General features: G+C 46.9%; 1 protein-coding gene across 5 annotated transcripts in view; it reads right to left on the bottom strand.

Moving 5' to 3' along the window:
• Positions 1–17,638, bottom strand: part of LOC133443660 (unconventional myosin-IXAb-like) — a 130,793-nt gene that overhangs the window by 77,488 nt on the left and 35,667 nt on the right. For 4 of the 5 annotated variants that reach the window (XM_061720767.1, XM_061720769.1, XM_061720771.1 and 1 more), the window contains exons 2-7: positions 12,516–13,159; positions 10,267–10,584; positions 6,914–7,008; positions 6,531–6,593; positions 4,434–4,533; positions 776–829 (exon numbers count right to left, since the gene is read on the bottom strand). In XM_061720767.1, coding sequence (XP_061576751.1) covers positions 776–829; positions 4,434–4,533; positions 6,531–6,593; positions 6,914–7,008; positions 10,267–10,584; positions 12,516–13,094 — 1,209 coding nt within the window. In that variant the 5' untranslated portion in view covers positions 13,095–13,159. The remainder of the gene's footprint in view (positions 1–775; positions 830–4,433; positions 4,534–6,530; positions 6,594–6,913; positions 7,009–10,266; positions 10,585–12,515; positions 13,160–17,638) is intronic. The other variant, XM_061720770.1, reaches the window with a different exon arrangement.

The following is a 17,638-nucleotide window of genomic DNA, read 5'->3' as shown; positions in this document are numbered from 1 at the left end:
TTTATACACGAGAAAGATGAACCGAGCCGACGACGGAGGACGAGGAAATAAGACGCAGCACAGAAACGTTCCATCATTTGAGAAGAACACGACTGGAAATGTCTGGACCACAAAGAGAAGACTGGAGGTGGAGGAAGAGGAGGAGGAAGAAGAGGAGGAGGAAGAGGAAGAGGAGGAAGAGGTGGAGGAGGAAGAGGAGGAGGAAGAAGAGAAGGAGGAAGAGGAGGAGGAAGAGGAGGAGGAGGAAGAGGAAGAGGAGGAAGAAGAGGAGGAGGAAGAGAGGGAGGAAGAGGAAGGTGGACGGAGGACAGAAACACCTTTGTGAGGTTAAAGTTTCCTCAGAAATGATGGAGGGATCTGCTCGCTGCAGGTTTGGAGGGGAAGAATTAATTAGCTCATAATTAGCTCATAGTTTTTAATTTTAGTAAATTAACAGCCTGGAATTTTTAGTTAAAAATAGACGGAAGTCAGACACTAATTAGCTGCGGACATAAACCCAGGAGGGTTAGCGGTAGCGGTTAGCCGTCCGGAACTACCTCCTGCTAGCGCTGCAGCAGTCCATCATCTAGCCCCGCCCCATCCACATCTAGCCCCGCCCATCCACATCTAGCCCCACCCCCTCCCCCTCTAGCCCCGCCCATCCACATCTAGCCCCGCCCATCCACATCTAGCCCCACCCCCTCCCCCTCTAGCCCCGCCTCCTCCACATCTAGCCCCGCCCCTCCACATCTAGCCCCGCCCCTCCGCCTCTAGCTCCGCCCATCCAGATACTGACCAGATCATCGTCATCGTTGCTGCCCCAGTGCATTCTGGGAGGTCTCTTCGTCATCTGGAGGCATGAAAGAGTTAATGAAACGGAAAAGTTAGTGAGTAAATGAAACCACACACACAGTTACACAGTTACAGATACCAGGATACTAGGGTACTCGCGTACCAGGGTACCAGGATACCAGGGTACCAGGGTACCAGGATACCAGGGTACCAGGGTACCAGGGTACCAGGATACCAGGATACCAGGATACCAGGGTACCAGGATACCAGGATACCAGGGTACCAGGGTACTAGGATACCAGGATACCAGGATACCAGGGTACCAGGGTACTCGCGTACCAGGGTACCAGGGTACCAGGATACCAGGATACCAGGGTACCAGGATACCAGGGTACTAGGGTACCAGGATACCAGGGTACCAGGATACCAGGATACCAGGATACCAGGATACCAGGGTTCCAGGATACCAGGGTTCCAGGATACCAGGGTACCAGGGTACCAGGGTACCGGGATACCAGGGTTCCAGGATACCAGGGTACCAGGATACCAGGGTACCAGGATACCAGGATACCAGGGTACCAGGATACCAGGGTACTAGGGTACCTGGATACCAGGGTACCAGGATACCAGGGTACTAGGGTACCAGGATACCAGGGTTCCAGGATACCAGGGTACCAGGGTACTAGGGTACCAGGATACCAGGATACCAGGGTACCAGGATACCAGGATACCAGGATACCAGGGTACCAGGATACCAGGGTACCAGGATACCAGGATACCAGGGGACCAGGTTACCAGGATACCAGGGTACCAGGATACCAGGATACCAGGATACCAGGGTACCAGGATACCAGGGTACCAGGATACCAGGGGACCAGGATACCAGGGTACCAGGGTACCAGGATACCAGGATACCAGGGTACCAGGATACCAGGATACCAGGATACCAGGATACCAGGGTACCAGGATACCAGGGTACCAGGATACCAGGGTACCAGGATACCAGGATACCAGGGAACCAGGATACCAGGGTACCAGGTTACCAGGATACCAGGGTACCAGGGGACCAGGATACCAGGATACCAGGGTACCAGGATACCAGGATACCAGGATACCAGGATACCAGGATACCAGGGTACCAGGATACCAGGGTACCAGGGTACCAGGATACCAGGGTACCAGGGGACCAGGATACCAGGGTACCAGGTTACCAGGATACCAGGGTACCAGGATACCAGGGTACCAGGTTACCAGGATACCAGGGTACCAGGTTACCAGGATACCAGGATACCAGGATACTAGGATACCAGGATACCAGGGTACCAGGTTACCAGGATACCAGGGTACCAGGGTACCAGGGTACCAGGATACCAGGGTACCAGGATACCAGGGTACCAGGATACCAGGGTACCAGGATACCAGGATACCAGGGTACCAGGTTACCAGGATACCAGGGTACCAGGGTACCAGGTTACCAGGATACCAGGATACCAGGGTACCAGGATACCAGGGTACCAGGATACCAGGATACCAGGGTACCAGGTTACCAGGATACCAGGATACCAGGGTACCAGGATACCAGGGTATCAGGGTACTACTGTACCAGGATACCAGGATACCAGGGTACCAGGATACCAGGGTACTAGGATACCAGGATACTAGGATACCAGGTTACCAGGATACCAGGATACCAGGGTACCAGGATACCAGGGTATCAGGGTACTACTGTACCAGGATACCAGGATACCAGGGTACCAGGATACCAGGGTACCAGGATACCAGGATACCAGGGTACCAGGTTACCAGGATACCAGGATACCAGGGTACCAGGATACCAGGGTATCAGGGTACTACTGTACCAGGGTACCAGGATACCAGGGTACCAGGATACCAGGGTACTAGGATACCAGGATACTAGGATACCAGGATACCAGGGTACTAGGATACCAGGATACCAGGGTACCAGGATACCAGGATACCAGGGTACTAGGATACCAGGATACCAGGATACCAGGGTACCAGGATACCAGGGTATCAGGGTACTACTGTACCAGGATACCAGGATACCAGGATACCAGGATACCAGGGTACTAGGATACCAGGATACCAGGATACCAGGATACCAGGGTACTAGGATACCAGGATACCAGGATACCAGGGTACCAGGATACCAGGGTACTAGGATACCAGGATACCAGGATACCAGGGTACCAGGATACCAGGGTACTAGGATACCAGGATACCAGGATACCAGGGTACTAGGATACCAGGATACCAGGATACCAGGGTACCAGGATACCAGGATACCAGGATACCAGGGTACCAGGATACCAGGATACCAGGGTACCAGGATACCAGGATACCAGGGTACCAGGTTACCAGGGTATCAGGATACCAGGTTACCAGGGTACCAGGATACCAGGGTACTAGGATACCAGGATACCAGGGTACCAGGATACCAGGATACCAGGGTACCAGGATACCAGGATACCAGGGTACCAGGGTACCAGGTTACCAGGGTACCAGGATACCAGGTTACCAGGGTACCAGGATACCAGGATACCAGGGTACCAGGATACCAGGATACCAGGATACCAGGATACCAGGATACCAGGATACCAGGGTACCAGGATACCAGGGTACCAGGATACCAGGGTACCAGGATACCAGGGTACCAGGTTACCAGGGTACCAGGATACCAGGATACCAGGGTACTAGGATACCAGGATACTAGGATACTCGCGTACCAGGGTACCAGGATACCAGGATACCAGGGTACCAGGATACCAGGATACCAGGGTACCAGGATACCAGGGTATCAGGGTACTACTGTACCAGGATACCAGGATACCAGGATACCAGGGTACCAGGATACCAGGGTACTAGGATACCAGGATACTAGGATACCAGGATACCAGGGTACTAGGATACCAGGATACCAGGATACCAGGGTACCAGGATACCAGGATACCAGGGTACTAGGATACCAGGATACCAGGATACCAGGATACCAGGGTACCAGGATATCAGGGTACTAGGATACCAGGATACTAGGATACCAGGATACCAGGGTACTAGGATACCAGGATACTAGGATACCAGGATACCAGGGTACTAGGATACAAGGATACCAGGATACCAGGGTACCAGGATACCAGGGTACCAGGGTACCAGGTTACCAGGGTACCAGGGTACCAGGATACTAGGATACCAGGATACCAGGGTACTAGGATACCAGGATACCAGGATACCAGGGTACCAGGATACCAGGATACCAGGGTACTAGGATACCAGGATACCAGGATACCAGGGTACCAGGATACCAGGGTACTACGATACCAGGATACCAGGATACCAGGGTACCAGGATACCAGGATACCAGGGTACCAGGATACCAGGATACCAGGGTACCAGGGTACCAGGTTACCAGGGTATCAGGATACCAGGGTACCAGGGTACCAGGTTACCAGGGTACCAGGTTACCAGGGTATCAGGGTACCAGGTTACCAGGGTATCAGGATACCAGGATACCAGGATACCAGGGTACCAGGGTACCAGGATACCAGGGTACCAGGATACCAGGGTACCAGGATACCAGGATACCAGGATACCAGGGTACCAGTATGTACATGTACTCTCCTGGTTCAGGTAGTGGTACTGACCTGGTTCAGGTAGTGGTACTCCTCAGGGCTGAGCAGGTGGAAGTTCTTCTTCTCGTCCTCAGTGGCTCCGGCCAGCAGGTAGTAGAACACGTGGTAGTTCCTGCAGAAACACACCCGAGGATCAGAGGCAGACCCTTCCAAAAGCCCCCAGAATTGTATTGACTGTATTTTATATAATTAGGGCTCGGGGGTCCGTGGACTTCGCTGCCATCCGTTTTTGTTTTGAAATGACAAAATAAAAATAGAGAAATAATCCAAAATAATCCGTTTCCCATCTTTTGTTTTGATAATAAAAAACGGATCGTTATCCGTTATCCGATTTCATTGATGTGTTTGAAAAATCAAAATTGGGAATTAAAACAGCGAGTGGAAAACTCTTTTCTCTATTTCCTATTGCTTTCCAGTATGTTAGAGTTCAGTATATGTTATTGATTATTGATTGGACGCTGCAGCTGAACGGACTGTCAAAACAATCACTGCAGTTTCATGACGGAGTAAAGACAGATTACAGATTACACTCATGTTTCACTCCCAGGTTTCATATTTGATTTATTTTCTGTTTCAACATTAAAAAAATCTAAAACTGTTACTTTTCAATCTGATGAACAAAAGAACCAGAAACAACTTTCTTCATTTATTACTGCGCATTTGCAATCCCCCCATTTGTCCAATCCTTGTTTTCAGTATCCTTGGAAACGAGTAGGAAATAGAGAAAAGAGTTTTCCACTCGCTGTTTTAATTCACAATTTCGATTTTCAAACACATCAATGAAATCGGATAATGGATAACGGTTAACGGATAATGGATAACGATCCGTTTTCCGTTTTTTATTATCAAAACAAAAGATGGGGAACTGATTATTTTGGATTATTTCTCTTTTTATTTTGTCATTTCAAAACAAAAAAACGGATGGCCGCGAAGTCCACGGACCCCCGAGCCCTGACAGACCTGTATCATGTCGCAACGTAAAGAAAAGTCTCTTGGCACCATGGCCGAAACCCAACAGGAAGTCGGCCATTTTGAATTATAATTATTATTCCGCACGCTTTTTTCGTCTGTTAATGCGACCCGAACCGCAACGTGCACCCATGCATGTCAAACATCGTTGGATGCGTCTCCATCGTTCCTTGAAGGGCATTACTTTTCTCAGTCAAAAGTGTTACCGTGGCAACACTAGATGCCAAAAAGCAAAAAAATTGCTCGGCCGAACTTTATCGTAGAGACACTGTTCAAATTTACAAACACTCGGCACGATTGGCACTAAAGGGCCGTACAACCTCATCATGCTACTTATTACGGTTTTTGCGATATCTAACTTTCAATTTAAAAAAAAATTCCATTTTATTTTGGAGGTTTGTTGCTAGGCAACGGTTTATCGTACAGACATTATTACAACATTGAAAAACCCGGGACGCGTTGTACTACAAAATATTTTAGTCTCATCATGCTAGCTATTACGGTTTTGGAGATATTCAACTATGCTCATTTTGATGCGAAAAATGTGATATTTAATGGTTTGCATTAATGGGCGTGGCCTAATGGCTCAACAGCGCCCCCTAGAAAACTTTGTTCCTCAGCCCCACAATACGGTTTGACGTACATGCACGAAAATTGGTACACACCTGTATCATGTTGCAACTTAAAGAAAAGTCTCTTGGCGCCATGGCCGAAACCAAACAGGAAGTCGGCCATTTAGAATTAACCGTGTAATTTTGGCGCAATTTATGCCATTTTCACGTGTCGTACTTTAACAAATTCCTCCTAACAGGATCATCCGTTCGACATAAAACTGGCTCAGGAGAAACAGGAGACGTTATCCATGAAAAGTTACCAAAATCGTGAGTTTTCGTGAAATGGCGTGGCCGTGGCGCCGCGTCAAACTTCAACGCTAAACAGGAAGTGATACTAGTAGCTGATTGGTTGATATTTGATAGATCCTATTTTCTTCCATAACTTGTGATTTCTTTGATAAAGAGTCATGGGTGGTGTCATCGGACTCGGTTTTGAGTCCTTGACCTTTATTGGTGAAAATTGCACGCGCGAGGGCCCGTTCATCGCTGCTGCAGCTTTAATTATTATTATTATTATTTGACTCACCGCTCGTTGGGTTCCTGGTAGACCAGGCGGGATTTCTCCAGCAGATACTTCTCCACGTAGGCTCTGGAAACACAGACCTGAGGTCAGAGGAGGATGGATGGATGATGGATGGATGGATGGATGGATGGATGGATGGATGGATGATGGATGGATGAAAGGATGGATGGATGGATGGATGATGGATGGATGATGGATGGATGATGGATGGATGGATGGATGATGGATGGATGATGGATGGATGGATGGATGATGGATGGATGATGGATGGATGATGGATGGATGATGGATGGATGGATGGATGATGGATGGATGATGGATGGATGATGGATGATGGATGGATGGATGGATGGGACGGGACAGACAGACAGATAGATAGTTCTCACCCTCGGACCGTTCCCGTCTCCTGGTAGTTCACCTGGATGAACTTCCCGAAGCGGCTGGAGTTGTCGTTGTGAGCCGTCTTGGCGTTTCCGAAGGCCTGGAGAAGAAGAAGAAGAAGAGAAGCTCATCAAACGTTCAGCTCCGGTCTACAAGCTAACCCAGAGCTAACAAAGCTAACTTGGAGTTCCTCAGGGTTCAGTTCTCGGGCTTCTGATGTTTAACATCTACAGGCTCCCACTCAGAACTCCTGTACGCCGACGACACACACCTTTACTACAGCTGGGAGGGAAGTCATGGACATCGTGCACTTGGTGACAAGTTTTGGATATTTGGCATGGTGGCCGGTACGGAAATAAGGTTTTCAAAAACCACCACAAAGAAATTGGGACGGCCCTCTAGTGGTCGGTTTGCAGAAAATTCAAAATGAATCAATAACCCTGCGGTCACACTGAAAGCGTCACGGGCGTCCCGACGCCAGTGTTGGGCGTCGCCCATGTGAACTCTGAACTTATAAAATGTATGAACACTTCGTGAATGTGTATATTCAACTTTGAAACGGCTCAGCTGAAAATCGGCTGTAATGTGCCTCCAAAAATGGCCGACCTGAACTACAACCCCCAGCATGCCTTGCGTGGGGGGGGTGGCGCCTGCAAGCGGCGCGCATCCAATCGCAATGAGGCACCGATGACGTCACCGCAGCGCGCGTAGGATCAAAACGCAGCGCTGCGCGTTCATCTCTCTCTTTTTCCTTCATTCAACTGGCGGATCAGCACGTCTTTCTGGCTCCGGGCCAAAGGGACCACGGCCTTCCCCCCCCCAAAGGGGGGGATAAGAGGAGAGATCTGCCGCGTGCTCCAGCCGCAGGATCCGAGGACCCACGGCACGCGCTGCATCCCTCTCTCTCCTTTTTCCTCTCTCTTCTCAACTTTTCATCCGGAGCTCCGACTCCCGCTTCACGTGTCCCCGGTCCCTGGGAGCTGGAAAGGGGGGGAAGCCGCTTCGAAGCTCGGCCCCGGCCCAGGGTGAGACCCGTTCCTCTTTCCTAACTTCTCTCTCTGCTCTCGAGCTTCACCTGAAAGGACCTGTGGACAGCCTGCCCCGCGCAGAACCGAGACGCATCCCGCCGCCCCGTCCGGGGCCACGCGCTCAGGCCGACGGGCACCAGCACTCAGAAGAAGTAGACTGGCCCCGCGCGCCCCCGAGACGACGTGATAGCCTCCGGACCGGGGCTGGAGCGCCGGCTGCTTCAGCTGTACCCCCGTCCTCTCGTGATTCCAGAGTCAGGAGGAGGAGCGGGAGAGGCGGGAGGACTCTCTTGGATCGGACTCCGACCAGAGACCCGGCAGGAACCCCTGATCGGCACCCGGAGACCCGAGGAGGCGTGATGTTTTGATACCTGGGTGTATGAGTTTAACTGGGAGTGTTACAGAGCTAAATCTGTGTTCAGAGCTGAGATTACATCAGCATCATTATCAGGACTGTTGTCATTAATTTGTAGTCACCACTTTCTGCTAGTCATTCATGTTTTAAAGCGCTGTTTCGTCAGTTGATCACGGTTTAAACAGCGGGATCACCATCCGTTCTAAGTGCACGTGGCGTGGTTACAATCCCGCCCCCTTTAAATACGGCAGCCTTCTTTCACCCACGTTGTTGAATCGTACATGTTCATTGATATCATGTTTATTATTACATTTGATTCTTTTCTTTTCATTCCATGCATTTAACTTTCATTTCATTTTTTTATTGATTGTTGTTTTCCTAGTTAATTAATTGTTTTATAATACTTAAGTTCTGCCATCAGGTTTATTTGGGGTGTTGCGTTTATCATCTTTTGACACCTGTATGTAAATAAATCCTGATTGATTTTTAATGAGTGGTTGTTGTTATTTCATGCAAGATTTGGTCACAAATTGATTTGTTTAAGCAGAGCCTAGTGTTCGGATATCACGCCTTCATTGTTATTCTGTAAGATATAGTAAGATTTGCTGTTCTGCAGGATAATTCAAAAATCATATGAGACTGATTTTCTGCTGTTTAGTTATCAATTTCCCCCGGAGTAAGGCATCGGGGGTGGTGCCCCTACGAAAATTGTTATCATTTTGATAATACAATTTGATAAATAGTCAACTTTATTAATTATTAATAATTATTAATAATATTCATTAATAGCCTTGGATAACTAATCAGCTTAGCTACCCGAGTTGCACAACACCAGCATCTCGCCGCTTGGTGCATTCACACTGAAAGCGTCAGTGCCTGCAGTGGGCGGGGTTTCAAGCTGCGCTGCAGAACTGAAGGGAACAGTGGGAACAGCCTACACATATAGCGTACACGTCTTAATTTTCCTATTTCACCATAGATCACACTTTGGGACGCCTTCTTTATATTTTAGCGTTATTTCCGCGTAGATAAGAGTGAGTTTGATGCTCCTTAATAAGTTTGGTCCGCGGATCAACATCAACCCAGCGAGCCCTTGCTCCCGGTGGCTGATTTATGGTTCTGCGTCACACCAACGCAGAACCGACGGCGTAGGGTACGCGGCGACGCACACCGCACCGCGACCCTACGCCGTCGATTTAACGCATAACCATAAATCAAGCGAAGCTGCAGTCTGTCTGCGGTGATCACATACACACCGGCTCGGAGTAGGGCTGGGCGATATATCGAGATTTTAATATATATCGATATATTTTCAAACGCGATATGGTACGAGACAATATCGTTTATATCGATTTTAAATTATTTTTATTTTTATTTTTATTTATGATTTTGATATAGCTTATTTTGTGACAAATGGACTTGAATGTTTTATTTGAGATTTGCACAAATGTTTTGTTATTTGCACAACTGTCAACCTCAGTGGAAAAGTCTGCCTGTTACTTCTACATTGTATTAATTGCAGTGTATTTTAATTTAATTGTTATGCAGGAAAGGGATATTTGTTTTATTTTATTCAAGAAGCATTTTTATTCTATATATGCAGAGCAGTTTATTTTTATTTCATTTGTTTTATACATTTTGATATGTTTTTTTAAGGGTTTGCCTCAGAAAAAAATGAAGCTAACAGAGATGCTAACAGAGATGCTAACAGAGATGCTGACAAAGATGCTAGCAGAGATGCTAACAGAGATGCTAACAGAGATGCTAACAGAGATGCTATGCTATAATGCTTTGGGGGAAACCCCAATTATGGCACAGAAAAAATATCGATATATATCGAGTATCAACATTCAGCTAGAAAATATACAGATATGACTTTTGGTCCATATCGCCCAGCCCTAATGTGACGTATCTGCTCCACTATTATTCTGGACTTGGTGGTTCCTCCGAACAACGTTGGTCGGCGGGTCCTCACCTCCAGCACCGGCCCCGCCCCCAGGATGATCTGCTCCACGCCGCTGGCGAAACCTTTCTGGCTGAGCGCCGTCAGGTGGTGGATGAGGAAGTTGGTGCTCTGCGTCTTGCCCGAGCCGCTCTCCCCGGAGATGACCACGCACTGGTTGCGGCGGCGGCGCAGCATGGCGTGGTACGCCACGTCGGCCACGGCGTAGATGTGCGGCTCCAGCTGCCCCAGCGTGTGGTTGTCGTACAGCTTCACGTACTTGGGGTTGTACACGGGCAGGAACTGGAAGGGGTTGATGACGATCAGGATGCTCCCGATGTACGTGTAGATCTGCAGATAAATACAAGTTCATTTAGACGGGACAACATGAAACAGTAGTGAAAACAAAACAATAATAATCAATAATAAATACAAGTAAATAAGAAAACTAAAGACAAAAATATAAATAAAAACATGCATCCATCATAATTAACATGCTGGAAAGAAGTAGGAAGAAGTAAAAACGTATTAAATCCTACCCCCTAAACTCTATTTCATTGTAATCAAAATTAATTTAACATTTTAACAAAATTGGCAACATTTTCTTATGATCTTTCCACATAATTTGCAGAATTCTGTGTTCAATTCAAGACATTTTTTTAACTGAAGGAATAATTGATTTGAAGGATGACTATATTGTTTTCTACTAATTATTCTTATGGCTTTTTTTTGTAAAATGAAAAAAGACTGAGTATATTTTTTGCAAGCATTTCCCCAAACTTCAATGCAATGAAGTACATATAAATATCAGGAAACTTGATTCATGTCGAAATATTAATGTTCATGGACCACAAACCCTCTAAACATGACCAAAAATTAAGGTTAGAAAAGGAGTAACCCAGGGCTCGTATTGGGGTTTTTAAAAACCAGAATATGAGCAAATTCCGGTTATTCAAAGGGGTTATTGGTGTTTACATGGCCGTGCAAAACCAGGTTATTGCTAATATTCTGGTTAGAAAAGGGTTATTGATGCTGGAAACGCAGTCATTTACTCTTAATAAAGCGCTTTCCCAAAATTGCAGCGTGTTTTTTGTGTTTTGCGTGGACATACAGAACAGTATCATCAGCATACAATCTGACATAGTATCTAGGTCAGGGGTCGGCACCCAAAATGTTTTAGAGCCATATTGGAGCAAAAACACAAAAAACTAATATGTCTGGAGCCGGAAAAAATTAAAAGTCTTGTATCAGCCTTAGAATGAAGGAACACATGCTTCATGTTTCTATGTTAGTTATAACTGGGGGACGATTTTTTTTTTTCATCATGCACTTAGCACGAGAAAAAAGTTGAAATGTCAAAAAAAAGGTGAAATGTTGAGAAAAAAATCGAAATGTCGAGAAAAAAGTCGAAATGTCGAGAAAAAGTCGAAATGTCGAGAAAAAAGTCGAAATGTTGAGAAAAAAGTCGAAATGTTGAGCAAAAAGTCGAAATGTCGAGAAAAAAGTCGAAATGTCGAGAAAAAGTCGAAATGTCGAGAAAAAAGTCGAAATGTCGAGAAAAAGTCGAAATGTCGAGAAAAAAGTCGAAATGTTGAGCAAAAAGTCGAAATGTCGAGAAAAAAGTCGAAATGTTGAGCAAAAAGTCGAAATGTTGAGAAAAAAGTCGAAATGTTGAGCAAAAAGTTGAAATGTCGAGAAAAAAGTCGAAATGTCGAGATTAATGTTGAAGTACAGTCTCGAGAAAAAAGTCGAAATGTTGAGAAAAAAGGGGAAGTTTCCAGTTTATTATTGAAATTGTATTTCAACATTAATCTCGACATTTCGACTTTTTTCTCAACATTTTGACTTTTTTCTCAAAGTGCACAATAAAAAAAATCTTCCCCTCTCAAAAATGTTTTCTCCTGCATGGCCTCTTACTTTTACTCTTCCGTACAAATCTTCTTTAACAGAAATGTTGAAATGTAATATTTATTCTACACATTTTTACAGTATTGGAAAACGTTAAGAATGTTTGTGTCATGTTTGTCCTCCTACAGAAACCAGGTTAAAACTAAAAATATATTTCCCCCCCCATCGATTTCCATTTTCAAACATTTTTGAAAAAGCTCCAAGAGCCACTAGGGCGGCGCTAAAGAGCCGCGGGTTGCCGACACCTGATCTAGCTCTTTTGCAGCGTGTTTTTTGTGTTTTGCGTGGACATACAGAACAGTATCATCAGCATACAATCTGACATAGCATCTAGCTCTTTTGCAGCGTGTTTTTTGTGTTTTGCGTGGCCGTACCTTCTCCTGCCGGAACCGGGCCCGGAGGTTCTCCAGGAGCGAGCGCTCCGTCAGGTCCGGCAGCGCGCACAGGTCCGTCGGGGGGTCGGTCCCTGCGGGCTGGGGCAGGAAACCCCGCTCCACCATGCGGCGGCGCTCCTCGGTGACGCGCAGCCACATCTGCAGGCTGCCGCCATAGTGGATGGAGCCGTCCAGGTTCTTCTCGCGCAGCAGGAAGCGGTAGTCCTCGCCGCTAGCCGCCGCGCCGCCGCCGCCGCGGTCCTCCAGGGCGCTGCGGGGCCACAGCATCATGCGCTGCACGGGGCAGTCGCCCGGGTTCAGGATCCACTCCTCGCCGCCGAACTCCTTGACCTCCGCCAGGACGTAGCAGGTGCTGCGGTCCAGGCGCAGCCGGCGGATCAGCTGCTCGATGGCCTCGGCCGCCGTGGTGTTCTTGCGGGCGCCCACGGGGCAGTAGATGGTTCCCTCGGACAGAGCGCCCGGGTAAACCCGCAGGGAGAACTCCTGGTCCTCCAGGCGCCGCCGCATGCTGCCGCTGCAGCTGCTGCTGCCGCTGCAGCTGCCATCCGGGAGGCTCATGGTGGGGCAGCCGGTCCCATCAGACCTCCATCCGGGACGCAGCGCTCAGGACATCCCAGCTGGAGCTGGGGGGACGACAGGGGGGACGACAGGGGGGATGACAGGGGGACGACAGGGGGGGGACGACAGGGGGGACGACAGGGGGGACGACAGGGGGGACGACAGGGGGGACGACAGGGGGGACGACGGGGGGGACGACAGGGGGGACGACAGGGGGACGACAGGGGGACGACAGGGGGACGACAGGGGGGACGACAGGGGGGACGACAGGGGGGACGACAGGGGGGACGACAGGGGGGGACGACAGGGGGGACGACAGGGGGGGACGACGGGGGGACGACAGGGGGGACGACAGGGGGACGACAGGGGGACGACAGGGGGACGACAGGGGGGACGACAGGGGGGACGACAGGGGGGACGACAGGGGGGACGACAGGGGGGACGACAGGGGGGACGACAGGGGGACGACAGGGGGGACGACAGGGGACGACAGGGGGGACGACAGGGGGGACATGAGAGACCAGATAAGGTTCAGGGGTTTCTAGTAGGAATGTTTGATATTTTACCGTTCACGATAAACCGTCCAAAAAATTCCTCACGGTTAGAATTTGTATCTCACGGTAAAAACCATAAATTCCTGTTGATGATGTTTTTGTGTAAAACTGATTTATGAAATGAGAGAGAAAGAAAGAAAGAAAGAACGAAAGAAAGAAAGAAAGAACGAAAGAAAGAAAGAAAGAAAGAAAGAAAGAAAGAAAGAAAGAAAGAAAGAAAGAAAGAAAGAAAGAAAGAAAGAAAGAAAGAAAGAAAGAAAGAAAGAAAGAAAGAAAGAAAGAAAGAAAGAAAGAAAGAAAGAAAGAAAGAAAGAAAGAAAGAACGAACGAACGAACGAACGAACGAACGAACGTTTTGCAGTACAGGTGTAACTCATTTAATTTGTTTTTATTAATTAAATGTAATTGGTGTAGTTTAGTATTTAGTATATTTTAGAGCAGTGATTTGGCTCCAAAGACTGAATGTGGTGATAGATTTATAGTTACAAAGATGGAGTTGAATTGGTATTTTTTTATCTTCATTTTTATCGTTATCGGGATAAATGACAGAAATTATCGTGATACATTTTTTAGTCCATACCGCCCATCCCTAGTTTCAAGGCAAAGCAAGTTTATTTGTAGAGCACAATTCAACACAAGGTAATTCAAAGTGCTTTAAATCAACATTAAAAGCGGCAAGACACAAATAAAACATAAATACCAAATAAAATGATAAGAAAAGAGGTAAAATAATAGAAAGCACAAGTTGTTAGTCAGTAAGGGCAGTAGATCCAGCAGGTTCATCTCATTCTTAAAATGGCAAGAATTACGTTTCTATACGGTCAAAACGTACAAAGACCGGGTCAAATACAGGATTACAAAAGTAATCTGTGCCGATTCGTGCAGTGAATTAAACCAATTTGATAATTCTACTTCACAACCCCTGCATTCAGGGCTTATCCATAACTTTACATGGTTTTCAAAAAGTATTTCATTTAAGAGTACGCTTTAATAACAAATAAAATGATGAAAAAAGAGGTAAAATAATAAAAAGCACAAGTTGTTAAAAAATAAGGGAACTGCTGTTGACGCTCTAAATGCCATGTGCAACACACGCTTTCTTTTACAGTCCAGTTTCACTTTAATTAATGGGTAAATATCAGGTAATTATTTCTGTACTTAATGAGGAAGTACCAGGTAATATTATGGAAACAACACACGCTTTCTTTTACAGTCCAGTTTCACTTTAATTACTGAGTAAAAGCCAGGTAAAAATGTCTGTACTTATTGGGTAAATACTTAGGAAATAGAATTACTGGGCAAGTAACTACAAGGTAAGTACCTGGATTACCAGGTAAAACATGGTAACTATCAGGTTAATTACAAGGTAATAGAGTCATTTACACCCTCGGGGGTACATGCACCAATCCATTGATAATACATAAATCAATAATGAATGGGTAAATACCCGGTAGTTATCCATGAAATGTATAGTAAATACAAGGTAACTACATGGTCATTGAAGTGTAATTAGCTGGTAACTCCCTCAAATATAGGTTATCATTTCCTGGTAGTTTGCAGAAAATACTTAGTAATTACCTGGTACTTACTTAGAATTCATGTAATTTCAGAGTAATTACATGGTAAATTGACTGGTAGTTACCAATATTAACTTAGTAAATACCTGTAATTTCCCTCATAGTTCCCATCTAATGTCTTTGTAATTACCTAGTAATGTTTAGTTTAAACAACCAGGTATTTACCATGTTATTACATGGTGAATACACATAATTACATGGTACAAGAAAATACGTAATAATTACCTAGTACTTACTGTGTAAATTACCCGGTAGTTACCATGTAATTACCTAGTAAATACAAGGTACTACTAGGTAATTACAGTGTAATTACCATGGTATTACCTGGTTATTACTGTACTGTACCAGACCTGCAGGTCTGGATCTGGACCCTAGTGGTCTGTAGAGGACCTGCAGGTCTGGATCTGGACCCTAGTGGTCTGTAGAGGACCTGCAGGTCTGGATCTGGACCCTAGTGGTCTGTAGAGGACCTGCAGGTCTGGATCTGGACCCTAGTGGTCTGTAGAGGACCTGCAGGTCTGGATCTGGACCCTAGTGGTCTGTAGAGGACCTGCAGGTCTGGATCTGGACCCTAGTGGTCTGTAGAGGACCTGCAGGTCTGGATCTGGACCCTAGTGGTCTGTAGAGGATCTGGAAAGAAGGAAAAAAGAGGAAAAAAAAGGAAAAAAAGACGAAAAAATAGGAAGAAAAGAGGAAAAAAGGGGGAAAAAGAGGAAAAAAAGAAGGAAAAAAAAGGGAAAAAAGGAAAAGAAGACGAAAAAATAGGAAAAAAAGAGGAAAAAAGGGGGAAAAAGAGGAAAAAAAGAAGGAAAAAAAGGAAAAGAAGAGGGAAAAAGGAGGAAAAAAGGGGAAAAAAAGACGAAAAAATAGGAAAAAAAGAGGGAAAAAGGGGAAAAAAAGAGGAAAAGGGAGGAAAAAAGGGGAAAAAAAGGACCTGCAGGTCTGGATCTGGACCCTAGTGGTCTGTAGAGGATCTGGAAAGAAGGAAAAAAGAGGAAAAAAAAGGAAAAAAAGACGAAAAAATAGGAAGAAAAGAGGAAAAAAGGGGGAAAAAGAGGAAAAAAAGAAGGAAAAAAAGGGAAAAAAGGAAAAGAAGACGAAAAAATAGGAAAAAAAGAGGAAAAAAGGGGGAAAAAGAGGAAAAAAAGAAGGAAAAAAAGGAAAAGAAGAGGGAAAAAGGAGGAAAAAAGGGGAAAAAAAGACGAAAAAATAGGAAAAAAAGAGGGAAAAAGGGGAAAAAAAGAGGAAAAGGGAGGAAAAAAGGGGAAAAAAAGGACCTGCAGGTCTGGATCTGGACCCTAGTGGTCTGTAGAGATGTTAAAGTATTTTAAGTGTTTATTGTCGACATCTTCTGATGTTGACGTTTAAATCCCGTTGCTCTCTTTATCGTCGTCCTCGGGGAGCTGATGTCCCCCCCCCCCCCGATGACATCAGCTCCACCAGTATTGATCGATCTCATCGCTCCATCAGGGCCCGGCTGTGCATCTGCGTTGCCGTGGTAACGGCCCGGGGGAATCCATTAGTGCTAAGAGCAGATTATCTCTGGCTCTCCTCCCTCGGTCCGAGTGGAGGGAGCTCTGCTCCACCCGGATCTCCACCAGGATCTCCACCCGGATCTCCCCCCAGATCTCCACCAGGATCTCCACCCAGATCTCCACCCGGATCTCCCCCCAGATCTCCACCCGGATCTCCACCCAGATCTCCCCCCAGATCTCCCCCAGATCTCCCCCCAGATCTCCACCCAGATCTCCCCCCAGATCTCCACCCAGATCTCCACCCAGATCTCCACCCAGATCTCCACCCAGATCTCCAGATCTCCACCCAGATCTCCAGATCTCCACCCAGATCTCCACCCAGATCTCCACCCAGATCTCCAGATCTCCACCCAGATCTCCACCCAGATCTCCAGATCTCCACCCAGATCTCCACCCAGATCTCCACCCAGATCTCCAGATCTCCACCCAGATCTCCACCCAGATCTCCACCCAGATCTCCACCTGGATCTCACCCAGATCTCCACCCAGATCTCCCCCCAGATCTCCACCCAGATCTCCAGATCTCCACCCAGATCTCCACCCAGATCTCCACCCAGATCTCCACCCAGATCTCCACCCAGATCTCCAGATCTCCCCCCGGATCTCCACCCAGATCTCCACCCAGATCTCCACCCAGATCTCCACCCGGATCTCCACCCGGATCTCCACCTGGATCTCACCCAGATCTCCACCCGGATCTCCACCCGGATCTCCACCTGGATCTCACCCAGATCTCCACCCAGATCTCCACCTGGATCTCACCCAGATCTCCACCCAGATCTCCACCCAGATCTCCACCCAGATCTCCACCCAGATCTCCACCCATATCTCCACCCGGATCTCCAGATCTCCACCCAGATCTCCACCCAGATCTCCCC

The sequence above is a fragment of the Cololabis saira genome, chromosome 5 (genome assembly GCF_033807715.1).
Source record: "Cololabis saira isolate AMF1-May2022 chromosome 5, fColSai1.1, whole genome shotgun sequence".
Classification (NCBI taxonomy): domain Eukaryota; kingdom Metazoa; phylum Chordata; class Actinopteri; order Beloniformes; family Belonidae; genus Cololabis; species Cololabis saira.
Note: the sequence above shows the minus strand (reverse complement) of the source record. Positions and strands in the feature narration are given on the sequence as shown.